The sequence below is a fragment of the Medicago truncatula genome, chromosome 6 (genome assembly GCF_003473485.1).
Source record: "Medicago truncatula cultivar Jemalong A17 chromosome 6, MtrunA17r5.0-ANR, whole genome shotgun sequence".
Classification (NCBI taxonomy): domain Eukaryota; kingdom Viridiplantae; phylum Streptophyta; class Magnoliopsida; order Fabales; family Fabaceae; genus Medicago; species Medicago truncatula.
This window is the reverse complement of record NC_053047.1, coordinates 39,186,721-39,205,990: the sequence shown is the minus strand read 5'-3', so window position 1 is coordinate 39,205,990 and position 19,270 is coordinate 39,186,721. Positions and strand designations below refer to the sequence as shown.

The window sequence follows — 19,270 nt, the reverse complement described above, 5'->3', positions numbered from 1 at the left end:
TCTAACGAAAATTTTAAAGAGACTAAAACAAAAATTTAGTATATTTATAGGATCCAAATAATACGTATTTAATCATAAAAATAATATGCAAAACATAGGTGTTAAATGGTATGGAACATAAGACAAGTACAACAAAGTAAACAAAATGGTTCACTTTACATGTCTGCAAAAAATCATGAAAAAATTCAACCCCTAGATAATCTTTTTGGACTTTGTCTATAGGGAAAAATAAGAGGGAAACAAAAGGAAGAGTCTCAAACTTCATGGGTAGAATCTATGTTTTTTTTATTAGGTCATTTTCCAAACTTCGCGTATATTACAAAGTCAATTTGAACGACTAACCAAATTTTTTTCAAATAAAAAATGAGACAACTCAAACAATATCAACAACTGAACAAGACATATTTTTCTCCAAAATCGTTTTTCAAACGGTTATCTAGTATCAACGAGTGCGGTTCTAATATTTAACGGTGTTTTACATATAAAATAAAAAATATTTAATAAAAGCACTACATTAATGTTGATATATTGAAAATAGTCACGAGTTTTTAAAATATATCATATCGACTTTCTCATATATAAGTACATAAAAATTTGTTTATGCATATATAAGCACTTAAAATCCAGAATGAGTGCATGCAAATAGTTAACGTTGTTTTCCATATAAAATAAAATAAAAAATTAATTGAAACACTACATTAATGTCGATATTTTGAATATAGTCATGAATCCTCAAGTTTTTATCATATTGGTACATCACTTTAGCACACTTTGTGCGGGGTGAATTACTCTGTTTTTGAGTAATATATTCCATTTTGATTTGTTCAAAAAAAAAAAATATTGGTGCCTAAAAATTTGCTTTCCTTCTGTAGATATAAGCACATAAAATCTGCAATGGACGCAATGTAAATATTTAATGGTGTTTTGCATAAAATAAAATAAAATAAATGTTTAATAGAATTGGTACAATAATGTTAATATTTTTAAAATAATCATGTGCTTTCAAAATTTTATCATATCGACTTTCTCATATCGGCAAATAAAATTTTTCTTACGCATATATAAGCAAATAAAATCTACAATGGCTGCAATACAAATATTTAACGGATTTTTACACAAAAAAGAGTAAAATATATTAAATAATTTTTTTACATTAATACTGATAATTTTTATTTAATATCTTTAAATATTTTACAGAATTATCTTTAAAAAAAGACTGTATTAGGTCCAATGTACCATTTATGTGGCGTATCTACAATGGCACATGTCACATCACATGTTTGAAAAATCAAAATCAAATGTACCGACCTTGTATACATTTTCTCATATTCAATACCTTGATTCGCCTATAAAAACACGATGTTTCATTTCATCACTCATAAAACAAACTACAATCTTAATCTTGCATTACTACATCAACACAAAAATCAACATTTTAATTTTTAGTCTATGAAGATGATGATATTAGTGATACTAATGATAATAATGTCTCAATATCAACAAGCCCCAGCTGTCCAAGCTGGTCTATCCAGTGAAGCCCCAACTAATCAAAATGGACTGACCAATGAAGCTCCGACGAGCCAAATTGGAATAACTGATGAAGCTCCAGCAAGCCAGATTGGGTTAATTGGGGTTGGACCAGAGACGAGGATTAGGTATGGAATAACTCGTTCGGTAGATAGTGGTGTTGCTAAAACAAATGGTATTGCGGGAGATAGTGGTATTGATATCGGAGTTAGTGCTGGTATAGGTCGTCGTCCTGGTCGTGGAGGTAGTGGTGTTGCTGCTACAACTCGTTTTGGACGTAGTGATGTTACTAAAGCAGGAAGCACTCATCAACAAGAATATGTACCATGAGATCTATAAGCTTTAATATGGATGCATGCATATAAAATCTATATAATAAATAAATAAATAAAGGAATAAGGATATACATGCACATGATATCAATATAATAAATAAATAAGTGCATTTTAAAATTTGCTTTCAAATGTATGCATCATGTTATGTTACGTGAAGATATGATATGTTAGAATGCAGATTTGAATTTGTGATTTTCAACTTTTCTATGGTTGTATAATAAAATAATATTTGTTTTAGAAATAACAATATATAAGTGTGGTTGAGATGATTGTTTTTATTATATTATTCTGAGTGGAGTATTATTGTTTTAATTGACAAACAAGAGTTTAATTAATTGAAACTTAAGAGATCTTATTTTAATAAATTTATGATTTGCTATGATATACTTGTAATTGAGTGTGTCTGTGTGTGTGAGCTCGTGTGTGTTTGTGTGTGTGTTTATACCGTTAAGTGATGAGTAAAACCCAGTGGATTAGTTGCAAAAATCTTTTATGTAGAATTTAACGGATTATACTTAATTTCTGTTTATGAATTTCAGGTTCCCATAAGAATTCAATATTTAAACCTTAGTGACATTTCCTGTGTATAATAGAAAGAAAACAAAGAAAAACTATGACACCTAAAATTTGAGTATGGACAGCATTTTTTGAAGTTAGAGTAAAAACAATGAAACCTAATCCAGCCAAAACTTTCATCAGGTAAAATAATGGACACGCCAAAGTTTTTTCTGCGGCACTAATTAAGAAACAAGAATCATCAACGAAAGGTGAAAACTTTTGTTATAGTTTTTTTTTTTATTTCATTAGATTGTATTTGATTTTTTAAAATGGTTGGTTTAAAATTGAAATTAGGATTAGATCAAAGTTAAAATTAAGATAAAATTAAATTATTTAATTAAATAAAAAAAAAGACAAATTAAAACTTTAAATAAAATATTTTTAGGTTTTGTTTGATAAAAAGTAGTGGAGAATTGTCGAGTTGGTTAATAGTCGTGATGAGCTTATAATGGATAACGGGGAAACTAATTGATGACGGATAATAAGTTAGCGGATTGATTTTGTAGTGTTTGATAAAATTAGTGGTGTTCGATAAAAAAAAAACATTTTTATAGTGCCACATGGTCCAATAATTCTATGCCATGTGGTAATATGGTAAACTTCTGGTTTTATTTAGTGTTCAACTAACAGCGGGGATCCAAAAGCAATGTTTTTACAAAGAGCAAAGACTAAAACCAAACAAAAAAAATTTACAGAGATTAAATAAGGTGGTTACAAGATATATATTTATACTACTATCTACTAGGACTAATACGCTACTATAAACGTGTATCTCCAATACAGTTTACTTGCTTCGTGCGGAATAATCATAGTGACTATTTGGGTAGATGCTCTATTGTCCTAGCTGGCTTTGGCGTATCTTTTAGATTATGGTGGAGTGGCTCTCATGTTGTTATTAATTTTCTAGGAAAATTGTTGTTGAGAAATATAAGTAATTTATCCAATTATTCCTCTACAGTTAACTGTCGAAAAAGTAGAAAATCGACTGCAATTAATTACCGAAAAAACCTCGGCAGTTAACTATCGAGAAAAATAAAAACTCAGAATTTTCATCACCGTCATCTTCTTCGTTGCATATAAACATGTTCTATAAATTTGACCCCTTCTAAATATTATTACTTGAATATATTATGAAGTTTAATTGGTTTGTTCACCTCCAAAATCAACACCTTATGTCTCCAATTTATAGCTATTCAATCTCAAAAATTGGCATCGCCGTTCGATCAATGGCTACAATGAGAAGGTTATCAATCAAAGACCGGGTTCCTTCTCCAAGCCAAAAGCTGCTTAAAAATAGATCAAACATGGTAATGGCATCACCCTTTACATCTTGTTCTACATAAGCTTTATTTACTACAGCAATTATCACCGTTTTACATCTCGCAAGAATTCTTACGTGAACAAACCAATTAAACTTCATAATATATTCAAGTAATAATATTTAGAAGGGGTCAAATTTATAGAACATGTTTATATGCAACGAAGAAGATGATGATGAAAATTCTAGGTTTTCATTTTTTTCGGTAGTTAACTGCCGAAGTTTTACTCGGTAGTTTTGCAATCAGTTTTTAAATTTTTTGGCAGTTAATTGTCGAGGGGTATTTAAATAAATTATTGGTGTTTCTCAGTCAAACCACATATGTCAACAACAATTTTCATTTCTAGAGAGTGATATTTCGTTAGGCCACCCTTATCATAGTTTTGTTTCCCACATTTATTCCCTTGTTTTGAAGGGATGTATGCTATATTTTTTAAGGGTGGGATATATTATATGTGATGTGTTATGATGATCTAGTGCAATCAGTATTTATGTTTATCCTTACTTTTGACAAAAAATGATTATGTTTTTAAAAGGACAAGAATCAATGTTATATATGTTATCACCTTGTGATCGTAAATTGTAATCTTTGGTAAAAGATGCTGGGACATTCGGAGAAGTTTAAAACACAAGAAAATTATCACATTGGATTAATATATATAAGGGTTTGTCTAACATGTGCAATATTGCACATGTTAAAGGAAACTAAATGTAGTAACTTTTTATTGAAAAACACTAATTATTATTAAAACGTTTCCTATTTAATATAGAATACATAAGTTTCAAGACAAACTTGCCATTTTAAATTTCTTAATATGTGCAAATTTGCATATGATAGAAAAAACTCTTAATATAAAGGTATAACGGAATGGAAGTTAGTAGCTCAAAATATCTACTATTTTTTTTCATTTAATATGAATCTTTTAATTCACATTCAAACCATGAGTCCTATCAGTTTTTGAGTTGGTTAAGATATTTTGAACAGATTGATCAATGTGCTGAAATATTCTTACATTTATTCCTTTCAAATTATATACTGAGTTACACCTTTTCATTGAATTATACTCTATAGTATATTAATGTTCATGTTACTTCATTGAATTGCACCTTTTCATACAACCTCTGAAAACACAAGTGAAGAATAGATTAGAATGGTTTTGTGAAAAGATGTATTGAATGCGAAATATGTCGGAAATTGTGATTATACATTAAATCTTCTCACTAGAGATAAGATCAAAATTTGTTCTTTTGGTGAAAAGATTTATGTGCTTTAGGAAAGGGGTTAGGAAACATCCAAGATTAGCCTTGGGAGTTTGTGAAAAAAAAAAAATAGAGGTAATAGAGAAGCAACGATCTTTTGGCATCATATTTGGATAGGAGGGAAATCTCTATAATCCAATTTTCCTAGACTTTTTTCGTTATCCACTCAAAAGAATAATAAGGTTAGCCAAATGGGACGATGAGTTGATGAAGAGTGGTGTTATGACTTTGAGTGGAGAAGGGATCTTTTGGAAGGGAGGAGCATTTGTTGGGTGAACTTTTGAATATTCTCTATACTATTTGAGTCAAAAAGTAGAAAGATAAATGGATTTGGGTCCTTGAATCTACAAACGTCTTCATAGTGAAATCCTTATATGACTCTTTTAAGAGGTAAAATTCTTCCTCCACCGGATTTAAGTGTGGCGTCTAGAAGAGGGCTAAGGACAATTTGGACTAGTTTGACTCCCCAAAAAGTCCAAATTTTCTCATGACAATTAACTTTTGGTAGACTTCCGACTCGCTCAAACTTATCTTGAAGAGGAGCTTTGCCAGTTGGTGTGACTTCGGATTGTGTGTGGGGTTCGGATATTCAAGAGGCGAATGATCACTTGTTTTGTAGATGTAGTAGCTTTGTTGGAATGATTTTGGTATGCAATTTTTAAATGGATTAGACCAGGGTGTTTTACCCAATAATATCCTTGACTATATTTTTTTCATCTGCTTTGACTAAAAAATATCGAAAGGGGCTTACACTCATTTGGTATGCAAGGATTTGGAAAATTTGGACAGCTCGAAATGAGGATTTTTTTCTAGAATGTGGGAGCTGGAAGAGATTGTAGAAGTCATCAAAATCACCTTTTAAAAATGGTTTATGGATATAATGGTAGGGATATTGCATATTATATGCAGGAGCCGGAGTTCGAATCTGGACACTTTATTTTTCCATAATTAAATTGTGTGAACTTTAACCATTAGACTATTTGATAAAATTGTTAAAAAATTAAGGGGTTCTTCTTTGTAATGCAATTAGTTTTCGAACCCTCCATTGGATGTTTGTTTTTTTCCCGAGCGAGTATCTATTATATTTCTCTCATTAAAAAAATCGTTCTATTATGATTTCTTAACTTAGATTTATGATGGTCGAAAGTATACATTACAAATACTAAGAAGGTTAATTTAGTTTGGCAGCATCCATCATTTTTTAATCTGTGTAAAATATCTAAGGGATTAATTAACTCATTCATCTATGTATGTGTGCTTAAATCTTTTTTTTACTTTTATCTATAAATTTTACTTTATTTCAAAAAAAAAAATTATAAATTTTATTCATTTATGTATGTGTGCTTAAATCTTTTATTTTTTATGAAAATACCTAATAAATAAGGATAACTTAGTTTGGCAACATCTTACATTTTTTAATCTGATTGACACTACGTATACCTCTTGACTCTCTAAGATCACAGTTATTTCTGATTGTTTTATATAGTCATAATATGGTCAGCTTTACTCCTAAAAAAGCAAGTGTAACTAAATGAAGCCTTATCCATTTTACACTTTCACAATCACAAGTTCTTCTTTACATAAACACCCTCTCATACTCGCACAAAGCACGTGTCATCTTATAAATCACAAAACGACAACATCACTTTCCTTTTTCATAAAACACACCAACACGTATCCTTGTACGTGGCGATTCAACGTTAGCACGTGTCAGATATTTGCAAAATCCAAATCAATTTCACCGACCCTATCATAAGATTTTTTTTTCATGTCACATACTTTGATTTGCCTATAAAAACACAACATGTTCCACCACCTCAACCACATCAAAGCAATCCAATCCAATACAATCTCAATCTTTTTATACACTACATTACTACAAAAACACTTCACGTTATTTTTTGTTTGTGAAGAAGAATTATAACAATGTCTCAATATCAACAAGGTTATGGTGATCAAACACGTAGGGTTGATGAATATGGAAACCCATTGACTAGTCAAGGCCAAGTTGATCAATATGGCAATCCCATTAGTGGTGGTGGGATGACCGGTGCTACTGGTCATGGTCATGGACATCATCAACAACATCATGGAGTTGGAGTTGATCAAACCACAGGTTTTGGGAGCAACACAGGTACTGGCACAGGATATGGAACCCACACTGGTAGTGGAGGGACCCACACAGGTAACTAATTAGTCTTTCTATCTAACTATTTACATTTTTTATATAGACGAAATAGCAAAATCATCGTAATTCAGATATAAAATGGAGGTGTCAGGGTTTGAACTCCGGTCATAACGTAGTCTAATAATTTTGATATTTTTATTGGTTAAGTTAGGATTATGGGGCATATCTTTTGATATTTTTGTGTCCAACACATAACATTGTTACATGTCACCGAATGAAACTAATCTAACTCGCTGGCTTGTGTAATTTATCGTAGGAGTAATATTTTTTATTGAAGATGTGTCAATAGTCAGCGTAGGTCTTTTTTGGTGTCCTGGACGAAACAATAAATTGTACCTTTTTAATTATTTCAATATTTTTTCTTGCATTTTTAGTTGCAAAATATTCATTTATAATTAAAGTTATCTACAAATATATTTTCAATAGAATTAATCAAAGCGAATTAAAAATAAATATATCTACTTAATACTAACTATTAAGTACAAATAATAATTTTGACATCCAAAAAAGCGGTGCCCTGGGCTACCGCCCCTCGCATTTCATTACATTTAATTATGTCATTTTGTTTCAAATTCAAATCAGACAGGACGTCGCTACATGTTACTTTATTTTTTTGAAATTCAAATAATTATCGGTGTTGACGAGGGAAATGTGTTGTAATTAACTAATATAACTAATAATTATATCTAATGCAGGTGGTGTAGGTGGTTATGGAACAACCACTGAATATGGAAGTACCAACACTGGAAGTGGTTATGGAAACACTGACATTGGTGGAACCGGGTATGGAACAGGGACAGGAACTGGAACAACCGGCTATGGAGCTACCGGTGGCGGAACTGGAGTAGGATATGGCGGAACTGGACATGATAATAGAGGGGTAATGGACAAGATTAAGGAGAAAATTCCTGGTACTGATCAAAATGCTAGTACTTATGGGACAGGAACAGGATATGGAACAACTGGTATTGGTCATCAACAACATGGAGGAGATAACAGAGGGGTTATGGACAAGATTAAGGAGAAAATTCCTGGTACTGATCAAAATCAATATACTCATGGGACAGGGACAGGAACAGGAACAGGATATGGAACAACTGGTTATGGTGCTAGTGGTGTAGGTCATCAACAACATGGAGAGAAAGGGGTTATGGACAAGATTAAGGAGAAGATTCCTGGTACTGAACAAAATACTTATGGGACAGGCACTGGAACAGGTCATGGAACAACTGGCTATGGAAGCACTGGAACAGGTCATGGAACAACTGGCTATGGTGATGAGCAACACCATGGTGAGAAGAAAGGGATCATGGAGAAGATTAAGGAGAAGCTTCCTGGTACCGGATCATGTACTGGACATGGACAAGGACACTAGACCATGATATATATGGATGTATGCATGCATATGATATGATATGATATGATCAATCAGTAGAATAAATGTGTGTGTGTATTGATGTATTTTAAACTTTTGTTTTTGAGTGAGTTGGTTCGTATGTAACATATCTTATCACCTCATGTATCTATATATGAGGTGTATAATGATGGATACATAGATGAATAAAATATGTATGTTGTATTAGTGGAGGGGCATGTGTAAAGTTACTTTGAGTGGTGTAATAGAAGTTTCTTTCATTAAAAAGTAATAAAAGTTATACATATTTGAAGTACTTCACCAAAGTGTAGTGTAAAATGTAAATAGTATTTTTTTTTGGTTACTTTTTATTTTTATTTTTTTATTTAGTATAGTATCAAGGAATTGATATAACAAATTTCTCATATATTATTACTCATTCTTCTGTCAATTTAAAATTCTTTTTATAATATATTAAGAATAAGAAAAATATGTAGATCAATTTTTTGAACTGAACATAACATAGGCATATTTTTCTAGAAGTCATTTGATTGGTTTAGAGTTTCTCTCTTCAGTTTTGAGGTCCGGTATCATCAGAGAATTAACATGTATATTATAAACTTCATGGCATGAACAAAAGTAAATAAGATCTATCTTTTCAAGTATATTAAACCCACTTACAAAAATATGAGTATAAATTATGAAAAATTATCACTAGAATGATCAAAATTACAAAATTTAGTGTTATTCTAATGATTTAAAAGTGGCAATTTGTTGTGTATTGAACTCTATGATTGAGGGCAGGCATTTCTCTCTTTGTTTCTATCAATCCAAACATATTTCTTTCAATTGGCTTTTGGGGGCTAGTGCTTGGTTTCTGTTCTTCTATATTTTCAGCATTGTTTTCACTCAAATCTTGTATGTCCAATATCTCAACTCTTCGATTTGTTTTCTTTTTTATCTTGATTGCAACATCTTGAGGGATGAAACTGCCACACACAATTACCCTGGTTTGCTTCTTCTCTAAGAAATGGCTCTCCAACTCTAGAAGCAATTAAAATCAATGAAAAAAAATTAGACTATATTGTACATTAATATTTTTATTTAACAAAAAATGTTAGTAATAACATGATTCATCTTGGGGATAATTGCACTTGAATGGAAGTCAGGCGGGTAATATCAATTCTCGTAAACATAATATCCATAACCTAGCAGATAAATTATTGTTATGCATGATCTTTTGAACTATACGCTATAATTAGTTTTTAAATTAGTTTTTCTCCTTTGTTTAGATTCGTACTCTGGATCTCCAACTTCTTATCTCTTAGTTTAAACTAGTTGAGTTATCCAACCCTATATTATTCATACTTATTAATTTCAAAACAATTTATGGATATGATTACTTGATCAGTATTAAGAAAATGATACTAGAAAAAAATATATATTCTTTGAGCACACTAAAGATCATTTTTAAGGAAATAGAGGTTAAAATTAATTTATAAACAACACTCATATTCATCTTTCCACATGCATGCTTGTGTAAATGACAAAATTGCGATGGCTTTACTGATGATCGAAAATGGACAATACTTAAGAAATAGGAGTCAAACATACGCCACACCCGAGGTTGATCGACCAATTAGCCCCTTAGTCTTCACGTGGGGCTACTTTTTTGGTACACCAAAAGTTTTAATTTCATTGTTTGGAAATCAAGGTCAATAGTATTTCAGTTTATAAATAACACCGACACTCCTCTAACCACTGAGGTGCTTTTTACATATGACTGAACCGTAAAAACTTATAAAGATTTACGCGGGCTATATACTTCAGAAAAAGCACGCCGTAGACTTGAGTGTCGGAACAAATATCATGAAGAAAAATTAAAGAAAAAATAATTTGTTTCTAATTGAAAAAGACATGCATAGAAAATATGATCTTATTGGAAATTATAATAGAAAAAAAGCTAAAGATAAAAAATGAAATTTTATTTCTAATTAATAAAATTAAAGAGTAATTTCATTTTTCAATCTTGAACTTAAAATTTATTTATTTACCTGGCATTTCAAGAAGGGTTCTCTTCACTTTTCTATAACAACCATTGCAGTCAATATTGATCCTCATCACCATACAAAAATACTGCTACACAACAAAAGAAAAATTATTTAGAATATGGTACTTATGAAAAGCTTGAGAAAGAGACCAAACATAGTTATGAATTAGAGAGCTTGCCTTCACTGTCATGAAATCAGAGAGGAATTGAAGAGAGTGAGAGGGATAGAGTGTTCAAATCCAAAATAATATGAATGAGCTAGCAAAAGATTAAAAGTGGACCTTAAAACTTTAATAGGTAAAAAAGTTTATTATGTGCTGGTTAGCATTTCCATTTGATAAAAATGATTCTCATTTGAATTGTAGAATCTTATTCTATTAGAAACATGTTATGCAATGTAGCGTTGTTCCTCAAATTATTCTTGGCTTCTTTGTTCCTAGTTTGTGCCTGCCACTAGATAAACAAAGAACGAACATACTTTTTTGTGTTGAAAAGTTCTTAACATAGTGCAAGAATGAATTGTGGTCTGATTCTTGTAAATACTTTAATTTAATAGTGTGTGCAGGTGTTGTGTATGTTCCATGTGAAAATTTTAATGAGGAATTATATTTGAACAATCATTTTGTGATAATTTTATTTTTCTCTTTTTCTATTGGTCAAAAACAATTGAGAGAGTAAGAACGTGACCTGACTATATAAGTATGAGAAAGAGGTTGTCCAAAAGTAGGGATGTCAATGGGTACTCGATGGGTAGGGTACTACAATGCCCGTCCTCATACCCGCATTTATAAAAAATACACGTACACGTGCCCGTACCCTCGTACGCAACAACTTTAGTCCCCTTCCCCATACCCTATGGGTACCTAAGTGCTCATACCCGCACTTTAACTATGAAAAAACAAAAAAAAAACATCACAAATGAAATAAAACTACGATCTCAATTTTTTAAAATTAACTCATAAAATAATATGAATCGTGGTATTTAGTCAAATAGAAAACATCCAAAATATCCCTAAAAAAATTATACACCGGCATGATGGAGTTGTTATTGTATTAAGCAGTTGTTTGGTTTAAGTTTAGGTTTAGGCTTAAACATTTAAATAAATTAATTAATTATACATAAACAAATAAATAAATAATTTATGTTGCGGGTCTGGCAGTATAGTACCCTTACCCGTGCCCATACCCATTTAATTTTGTGGGTATTACCCGTACCCATGCCCAGACCCATAAAAGCGGGGTTTTACCCTACTAATTGTGGGTATTTTTGCGAGTACCCATTGGATCTGGATCCAATTGTCATCCCTATCCAAAAGTTGTCATAAACAGGTTATACAAATATCATTTCTCAATTTTAGTCATGGATATTTCACAACAGAAGTATAATCTCTTTATTATGATAAAGTTTAGTATCTCCTCTTGAATGAATACAGAAGAAAAACTTTATAAAAAAATAAATTAGGGAAAAGGAAAATTTAGTGTATGTTTGTTATTTAAAATAAGTTAAATTTTCCTTTTCCCTAATTAGAACCAACCTGTGGTTGTAATTAAGGGTAGTGATAGTAAATCTCACTATGTTTAGTTTTAAATTTTTTCTCATAAATAAATAAAACGCTAAGTTTTTTTTTTCCATTTGAGTTTTTTTTAAAGGATTCTCCTTTAATCGAAGTTTATTAAGCATTTGAGTTCAACCATTTGTTTAGTTCATGTATTACATGAACAAACAAAGTGTATGGTTGATAAAACTCACACCTGATGCATGTAAAAACTCATACAAAATATTTCTAATTTCTCTATTTAGACACATGGCTAAACATTTCTCTCTTCATACACCATTACACACAACATACTGATTTCTCTTATTCGCTGCACTCTAGTTTTTGTTTCCTTTCACATTACTCCCTTGTTGATAATTTCCTATCAACCGAATATAATTTTAGAGAACCCAAGCTCCTGAAACCAAACAATAGTTTCATACACATCAAGCCTCCTTCCTCTCTTTTCATGCACACCATTTATGCAAGGTATAGTTAGCATTTCGATCACCGATTCTTTAGAAACCTCAAGCAGCTCTATAGCCTAGAGTGAGGGTCGGACCATAGCCTGTGCAAGCTAGGTTGTCACACTAGGCACAAATTTTTGCCACAATTCAACTACGGCTAGATTACGGCCCTACGAAGGGCCCACAAAATGTTTAAGATCACCCTACCTAAAATCAAACTTTCATTGTTTCTTGTTTAATGACACTGTTTTTACCTCTTTCCCCGTCAATAGGACATTTGCTTTGCATATCCCACCTCTTTGTAACCTTCATCTCGATAACTCAATTTTCCCACATTACAAAAATAACACTTTTTACAACATTTTTTGTGAAAGAATCGCTTTAAAAGAATCGCAAATGAGGTATTTGTTACACAATAATAACATGTAATTGTTCCCTCCAAAAATAAACATTTAATAAACAAAAGTACATATCATTTGAAATAGTAATAGATATCATATAACAGATTATCTATATTTATTTAAACCTTCAATTTATGTTGTAGATTATGGCAATTGGTGAATCTCGCTAAACAACATATACACATCATATATCAGATCTTCATTATGGAAATTATTGAACTCTGCTACACGACAGATGCAAATATCATATGACAGATCATCTATATCAAAATTATTCAATCGCACTACACAGCAGAATTTCATAAAAAGGATCATCTATATGGAAATTATTAAATCTTGCTACATGACAAATACATGTATCATATAACATATTTTAGGTTTACAAAGTCTATGATTTATGGTAGAAGATATAATAGAGTACATTGTTAAGTCCAACCGTTAGGACTCTATACATTGTTAAGTCCAGCGGTTAGAATTATAGGTGTCAGCTGTATGAGATTCCAAGTAATTTTGTAGATGTTTTCAATTCTAGTTGCGCTATATAAGGCAAACACTATATTATAACTGTTAACGGTAATCATAAGAAAAAGATGAAAGCTTGCAAGTAATAACTCTCTACTTATGAATTTCAATAAGATACAATAATTATTAAATTCAGTACATGAAAAAAAAAATTGTATAAAAGATCATCTATGCTTAAATAAGTTTTTGATTTATGTTGTTAATTGGCAATTAATTGATCATGCTTCACAACAACATATGTTATAGATGATTTCAAATCATAAACAAAGATTCAATGACCTAAGAAAATACATTTATTAAGTGGATAATATTTTTTTGAAGTGATTTTGCGATGCATCTCTTTTTCATATAACTTTTAAGAGAATCATTTTTTTTTTGTGTTTTGAGTGTGTTTAAAAACTAGTTCTCATCTTATAACATTTTCTTATAAAATAAAACTAGGAAACAAAACATAAAATTGCACTTTCACTCAAAGATGATTAGATACTATAATTAAGTACATTTGAAAAAGCAAAATAACTTAAACTTATATACTAAACATTCTAAAATTTAAAAGAAGGTAGCATATAATATTATCAACTATATGAATATTTTAAATACTGTGCAAAAAAAAATCATTTTTAATGTCTTGTTCGTACAAAATTATTCTTATATGTCAACAAAAAATGAGTTGAGAACACTTAGCAGGAGACTCTCTTTGTCTCTTACAGTATCCCTCTAAAATTATGGTTGAGTTAGCTGCACTTGGGTCTCACTAATTCAGGGGACCTCCTTACCTAATTAGTGAGACCTATTTCAAAAGTGGTGGAACCTATATGAATTTCATCAAATTATGAAATGAGGGATGAAAAGAGGATGTGTTGCTAATACATATCAAGATAAGTTATATCGTACACACTTATAGTTCGAAAAAATCTCATTGTGGTCTATTCTTTCCGATTTGGAATTGCTCCCAAATTGAGTTCTTATAGTGATGTCCAATAGGAAGGGTGTCATGATACTCGGCGATCTGTCACTGGTTGGTGCATGTTTTTTGGATATTCCTTTATCTCATGAAAAAGTAAGAAACATGCGAGAGTCTTTAAATCTTCTAATAAATTTGAGTGTCGTGTCATGTATGTTGCTTAGCTTGTTCAGAAATAATTTGGTTTCGTGGTCTTTTGGTTGAACTTGAATTTTCCTGAAATAGAGCTAACCTCCCTTTATGCCGATAATACAAGTGTCATCCATATAGTTGAAAATCTCGTTTTTCATGAACACACTGAGCATATTGAAGTTTCTTTTTTATGAGAAGCATATTGAAGTTGATTATCATTCAACCAGTGATGCCTATGATGATCGACTAATATCTCTTCCTCCTGTGAGCAATCAATTGAAAGTTGTTGATATTTTTACCAAGTTTGTTCCACGACCACGTCATCAGTTTCTTGTTAGCAAGTTGATGTTCATCAACCGCATCAATTTAGGAGAGGGGGTGAATAAGAAGTTAATTTGCTCTCTTTATTATATTTATTACTCCCTCTGTCCTTTTTTATAAGAATATTTTACCAAAAAAATAATAATAATACAGGTAATAAGAAAAGTTGTTAGAGTAATAAATTGTCTTTTTTACTCCCTTCGTTCCTATATCTAAGCATCATTTTGACTAAAAATTTGTCTCTAAATATAAACTCCATTTCAAATTACTAGATAGATTTATTATTATTATTCCTAAACATACCCCTTATTAATACTATTAACTTGTCTTGAAAAATGAAAAAGTGAAATTTAATACACAAACAAACAAAGGACAATTTAGTAATATCAACATACAAAATAGACACATTAATTGCATTATCAACTTTTATTAAGAAATATGAAAAATACAAATGGTGCTTACATATAGGGACGGAGAGAGCATATAAATGCATTTAATATTATTTAGTAATTTGTAGCGAGTCTTACGGGCAACAATTTTTTTGTAAATGTTAATTGGGTCGAAGGAGTAGTTTGTTCATAGCAATAAGGACACAAATCATAAAATGATTTGTTTTTTTTTTTTGGTATAAAAATATATTTGTTTTAATTAAGAGAAATGTTAACAAATGTTCTAATGGCACTCTTTAACAACCTTAAATATTAAGATTTTATAAAAACTGATGAATTTTGTGCATTGGAAATTTAACTAATTAACTTTTTTAGTAGACATTTTCTTACTTAGGAATCCTTAAAGAGTGCCATTATGACATTCGTTAGTGAGACCCTTAATTTATCAAAGCTTAAATTGGTGCCTAGGGTTTTGTCTCTTCGTGATTCATCAATTGCATTGCAAGCTCTTGATTCAACCATAATGGTTACGCATTGGGCCTCACCAACTCAAAAGGATTGTAAATTAGAATTCTGCTCTTCTCCTAGCAAGTTTCGCTCCCACCCAACCAAACTGACCAAAATATAACGCATGTGTAAATTAAACATGATTTAATTTTACACATGCGTGAGTCACGCCGCATGAGTTATCTCACACATGTGTTACACCCCGCGGGAGTTAACTCACGCTAATTTATTATATTCCAAAGTCAAGTGAATTGAATTGAAACATACACAGAAGCAGCCAAGCAAGGCACATGGGAGCCAAAGTGAAGTTATTTGCATTAAAGTTTCATCCCCATGTGATTGTTCTTTTAATTAACACTCACACTCACTTTGTTATGCATCATAAAACCATTATTGGGGTGACTTGACTCTTCTTAAATTCATCTAGAGTGTTTACCTTAGCATGGTTCAATTTGGCTAAGAATATATTGGTTGGAAAGTAATGATGCATTTTTTAACAGAAATGTGGTGAATGTTTTGGAGAACAAATATTACTGGAAAGTAGAACAAATATTTAGTTTTCTTAATTTGTTGGACTAACTCATTTTCTTGATTTTAAAATTGAACAAATTATGTAGAATATGCTCAATAACTAAATTAATGATGAATTTGAAATTCTCCACAGACGAAAGGTATGGGAGATCAATGTCTTTGAGTTGACTGACTTGCCGTTTATCTTTAAGGATCATTAACCTGCTATATGTATTCAACCTAATAATAATCAACATCTGCACTTTGACTTTGGAGCGTGAGTTAACTCATGCGGCGTGACTTAAGTCACGCATGTGTAAAATTAAGTCACGTTTGATTTACACATGCGTTAGTTAACTAGCGCAGGGGTATTTTGGTCAGTTTGGTTGGATGGAAGTGAAACTTGATGAGAGAAGAGCATAATTCTGTAAATTATGCTATTTCACACAATTTCCAGTGGTTAAGACCCTCAGTCAAATGTGACATCCCACAAATTCAACCTAGCATTTTTTCATGTTAGACTTTAACATATCTTAAGCTTGTTGTTTACCATAGTAGAGGTTTTGGAGAAGAAACATTTTTTTCCAAAACCTCTCAATTTGTCAGCCTTAACTACTAAAGAAATGTAGAAACTAAAATCTATGTGTTTGTGGGTGCTCATGCACATATTGATCACTTGTAGGATTGGATTGAGAGCTTTGCAATTGAGGTAAGGATTTGATCCTAACTTGTAGAAAAGATTTTTGTGTGCATCTTAATGTAAGACTAGGTTGAATTATAATCTAGCGCAAAGGAACTTTAGAACTGTTATATATAAGTTTCTAGGCAATGTAACAAGTTTTCATAAGTTTGCAAGTGTTCATGGAGAGACCATATGAAAGAGTTTAGGTTGTGGAATCTTAACTTCTAATTTGCAATATGAGTGAGAGTAAGGGAAAGTATGGATCTTACACACTTTAATCTAATTTAAAACATTATAATCTGTTTTTGTCTTAACCCTCCGGTTTATTGGAGAAGGAATTCTAATAATCAAGAATTCATCTGAACATAAGTAAAGTCTAGTTAATTATCATTTCAGTCATGATTCAAATCCAAATTCTTTTAAAAAAAATCGTCTTTAACCGAAAGTCATCAAACATTTGAGTCCAACCACTTGTTAGTTCATGTATTACATGAACAAACAATACATGATTTTCCTTTTGATATACTTTTGCAAACCTTGGTTTAGTTAAAAAAACAAAAAGTGTGTGATTGATAAAACTCACACTTTTTTTCCACAAGATAAAACTCACATATAGTGCATGTAAAATCTCTCAAAAAACTTCTAAATTTGCTATTTAGACACATTGCTAAACATTTCTCTCTTCACACACTATCACTCAACACAATGGCTTCTCTTATTCATAGCAATCTAGTTTCTCTCTTCTGTCACATTTTTCTCTTGTTGATAATTTCTTATCCACCCAACATACTTTCCCAGCAACCAACCTCCTCAAGCCCTACAATAGCTCCATGCACATCAAGCCTCCTTCCTCTCTTTCCCTGCATGCCGTTCGTGCAAGGCGCGGTTAGCACTCCGGCCACCGGCTGTTGTAGCAACCTTGAGCAACTCTATAGCCAAGAGCCACACTGTCTTTGCTTCTTGTTTAACAACACTACTTTTACCTCTTTCCCCATCAATAGGACACTTGCTCTACAGATCCCAACTTTTTGTAACCTTCATGTTGATAATTCAGTTTGTCCAGGTCACATAATCAATCACATTTAACCTTCAGATATAACTAAAGATTATATATAATTTAGTTGCAATATATTATTACATTCAAACCATGAGTCCTAGGCTTGTTTCTAACTCTTACTTCTAATGCTATCAGTTTTTAATTCTTATATTCAATTTTATTATTAGCATACTTAGGACATGTATAAAAATGTAAAACTGATTATTTTTTGAAAAAGTGATTCTTTCACACAAAAAACTGATTTTCCTCTATTTTTGTCAGGTGTGAAAATGCATGTGCCTCCTTCATCTTCACCAGATTCTCAAGTTTCTTTTCAGACAAGGAACAACTCTACTGTTGCTGGTATACAAACCATTTTCCATATTCTTATTAAATTATTCATTAATCTTCTATATCATTTTAAGAAATCTAAGATACAAAATGAATAGGAAATGTGAATCTTTAGAAAGATAAGTTAGCTTCCTATGTTACATATATTTGTAATTTTCTTAATTCTTTTTTTTTGGTCCTGGAAATTGAACTAATCATGGTTTCACTGATCCTCTTTCTCTATTGATTTTGTAGCTTCTCCACTATTTTCAGTGCCACCAAGACCAAGCATCATTGGATTTGGATTAGGAAGAAGTGAAGCTATTAACTTGAATGCAAAGAATGGAATAATTGTTATCATGGCTATAACAATATTCATGTTCATATGAGTGCCTTAATACCATATCTACAACTTTATAGTTTTAGTGATATTTCCCTCTTAGAAATTATATTAGATTGGTTGTGTTATTTCCTTTTAGAGTTTGAGAGTGAATTGTTTGTTTGTCTATGTCTGTTTATGTACTGTTAAAAAGTTGTTCCTTTAATTGAAGTTGTTTTTGTAATATTTAGATAATTATAAAACATTCTGTTCTCTCAACTGTTTAAGGATTAAGCCAATTTCGTAATTTGTCTTTGAATTGAACAAACAACTCCCTGTTTGAATAAACAACTTATTTTGCAGCTTAAAGTATAAGTGTTCAACGCTTGTGAATGAGCTATTTCTATAACACAAATAAAATAAAGTCAAATTGTTTTTGTATAATTAATAAGTTGTTTTCATAAGCTATAATGGAGAGCTAATGGAAATACGCCGAAAACAGCTTATATGAGCATGTCATAAGTTGTTTTAATAAGTTCTCCAAAAACAAGGTCACAAGTGTATA

The 19,270-nt window shown here is 31.2% G+C and overlaps 3 protein-coding genes across 3 annotated transcripts; 2 read left to right on the top strand and 1 right to left on the bottom strand.

Moving 5' to 3' along the window:
- The first annotated feature begins 6,803 nt into the window (after positions 1–6,803).
- Positions 6,804–8,856, top strand: LOC25496855 (dehydrin DHN1). Its single transcript, XM_013597564.3, has 2 exons — positions 6,804–7,183; positions 7,882–8,856. Exons 1-2 carry the CDS (start codon positions 6,925–6,927, stop codon positions 8,559–8,561), a joined length of 939 nt encoding a protein of 312 aa, XP_013453018.1. The 5' UTR covers positions 6,804–6,924; the 3' UTR covers positions 8,562–8,856.
- Positions 8,661–10,883, bottom strand: LOC112422548 (heavy metal-associated isoprenylated plant protein 9). The gene is made up of 3 exons (XM_024785646.2): positions 10,770–10,883; positions 10,595–10,676; positions 8,661–9,584 (listed from the first exon to the last, which is right to left on the bottom strand). Exons 1-3 carry the CDS (start codon positions 10,779–10,781, stop codon positions 9,298–9,300), a joined length of 381 nt encoding a protein of 126 aa, XP_024641414.1. The 5' UTR covers positions 10,782–10,883; the 3' UTR covers positions 8,661–9,297.
- A 6,785-nt stretch (positions 10,884–17,668) lies between these two features.
- On the top strand, positions 17,669–19,009 carry LOC120576135 (non-specific lipid transfer protein GPI-anchored 10). Its single transcript, XM_039827149.1, has 3 exons — positions 17,669–18,083; positions 18,339–18,419; positions 18,642–19,009. The coding sequence occupies exons 1-3, from the start codon at positions 17,726–17,728 to the stop codon at positions 18,773–18,775; spliced, it is 573 nt and encodes a 190-aa protein (XP_039683083.1). The 5' UTR covers positions 17,669–17,725; the 3' UTR covers positions 18,776–19,009.
- The last annotated feature ends 261 nt before the right edge of the window (positions 19,010–19,270 follow it).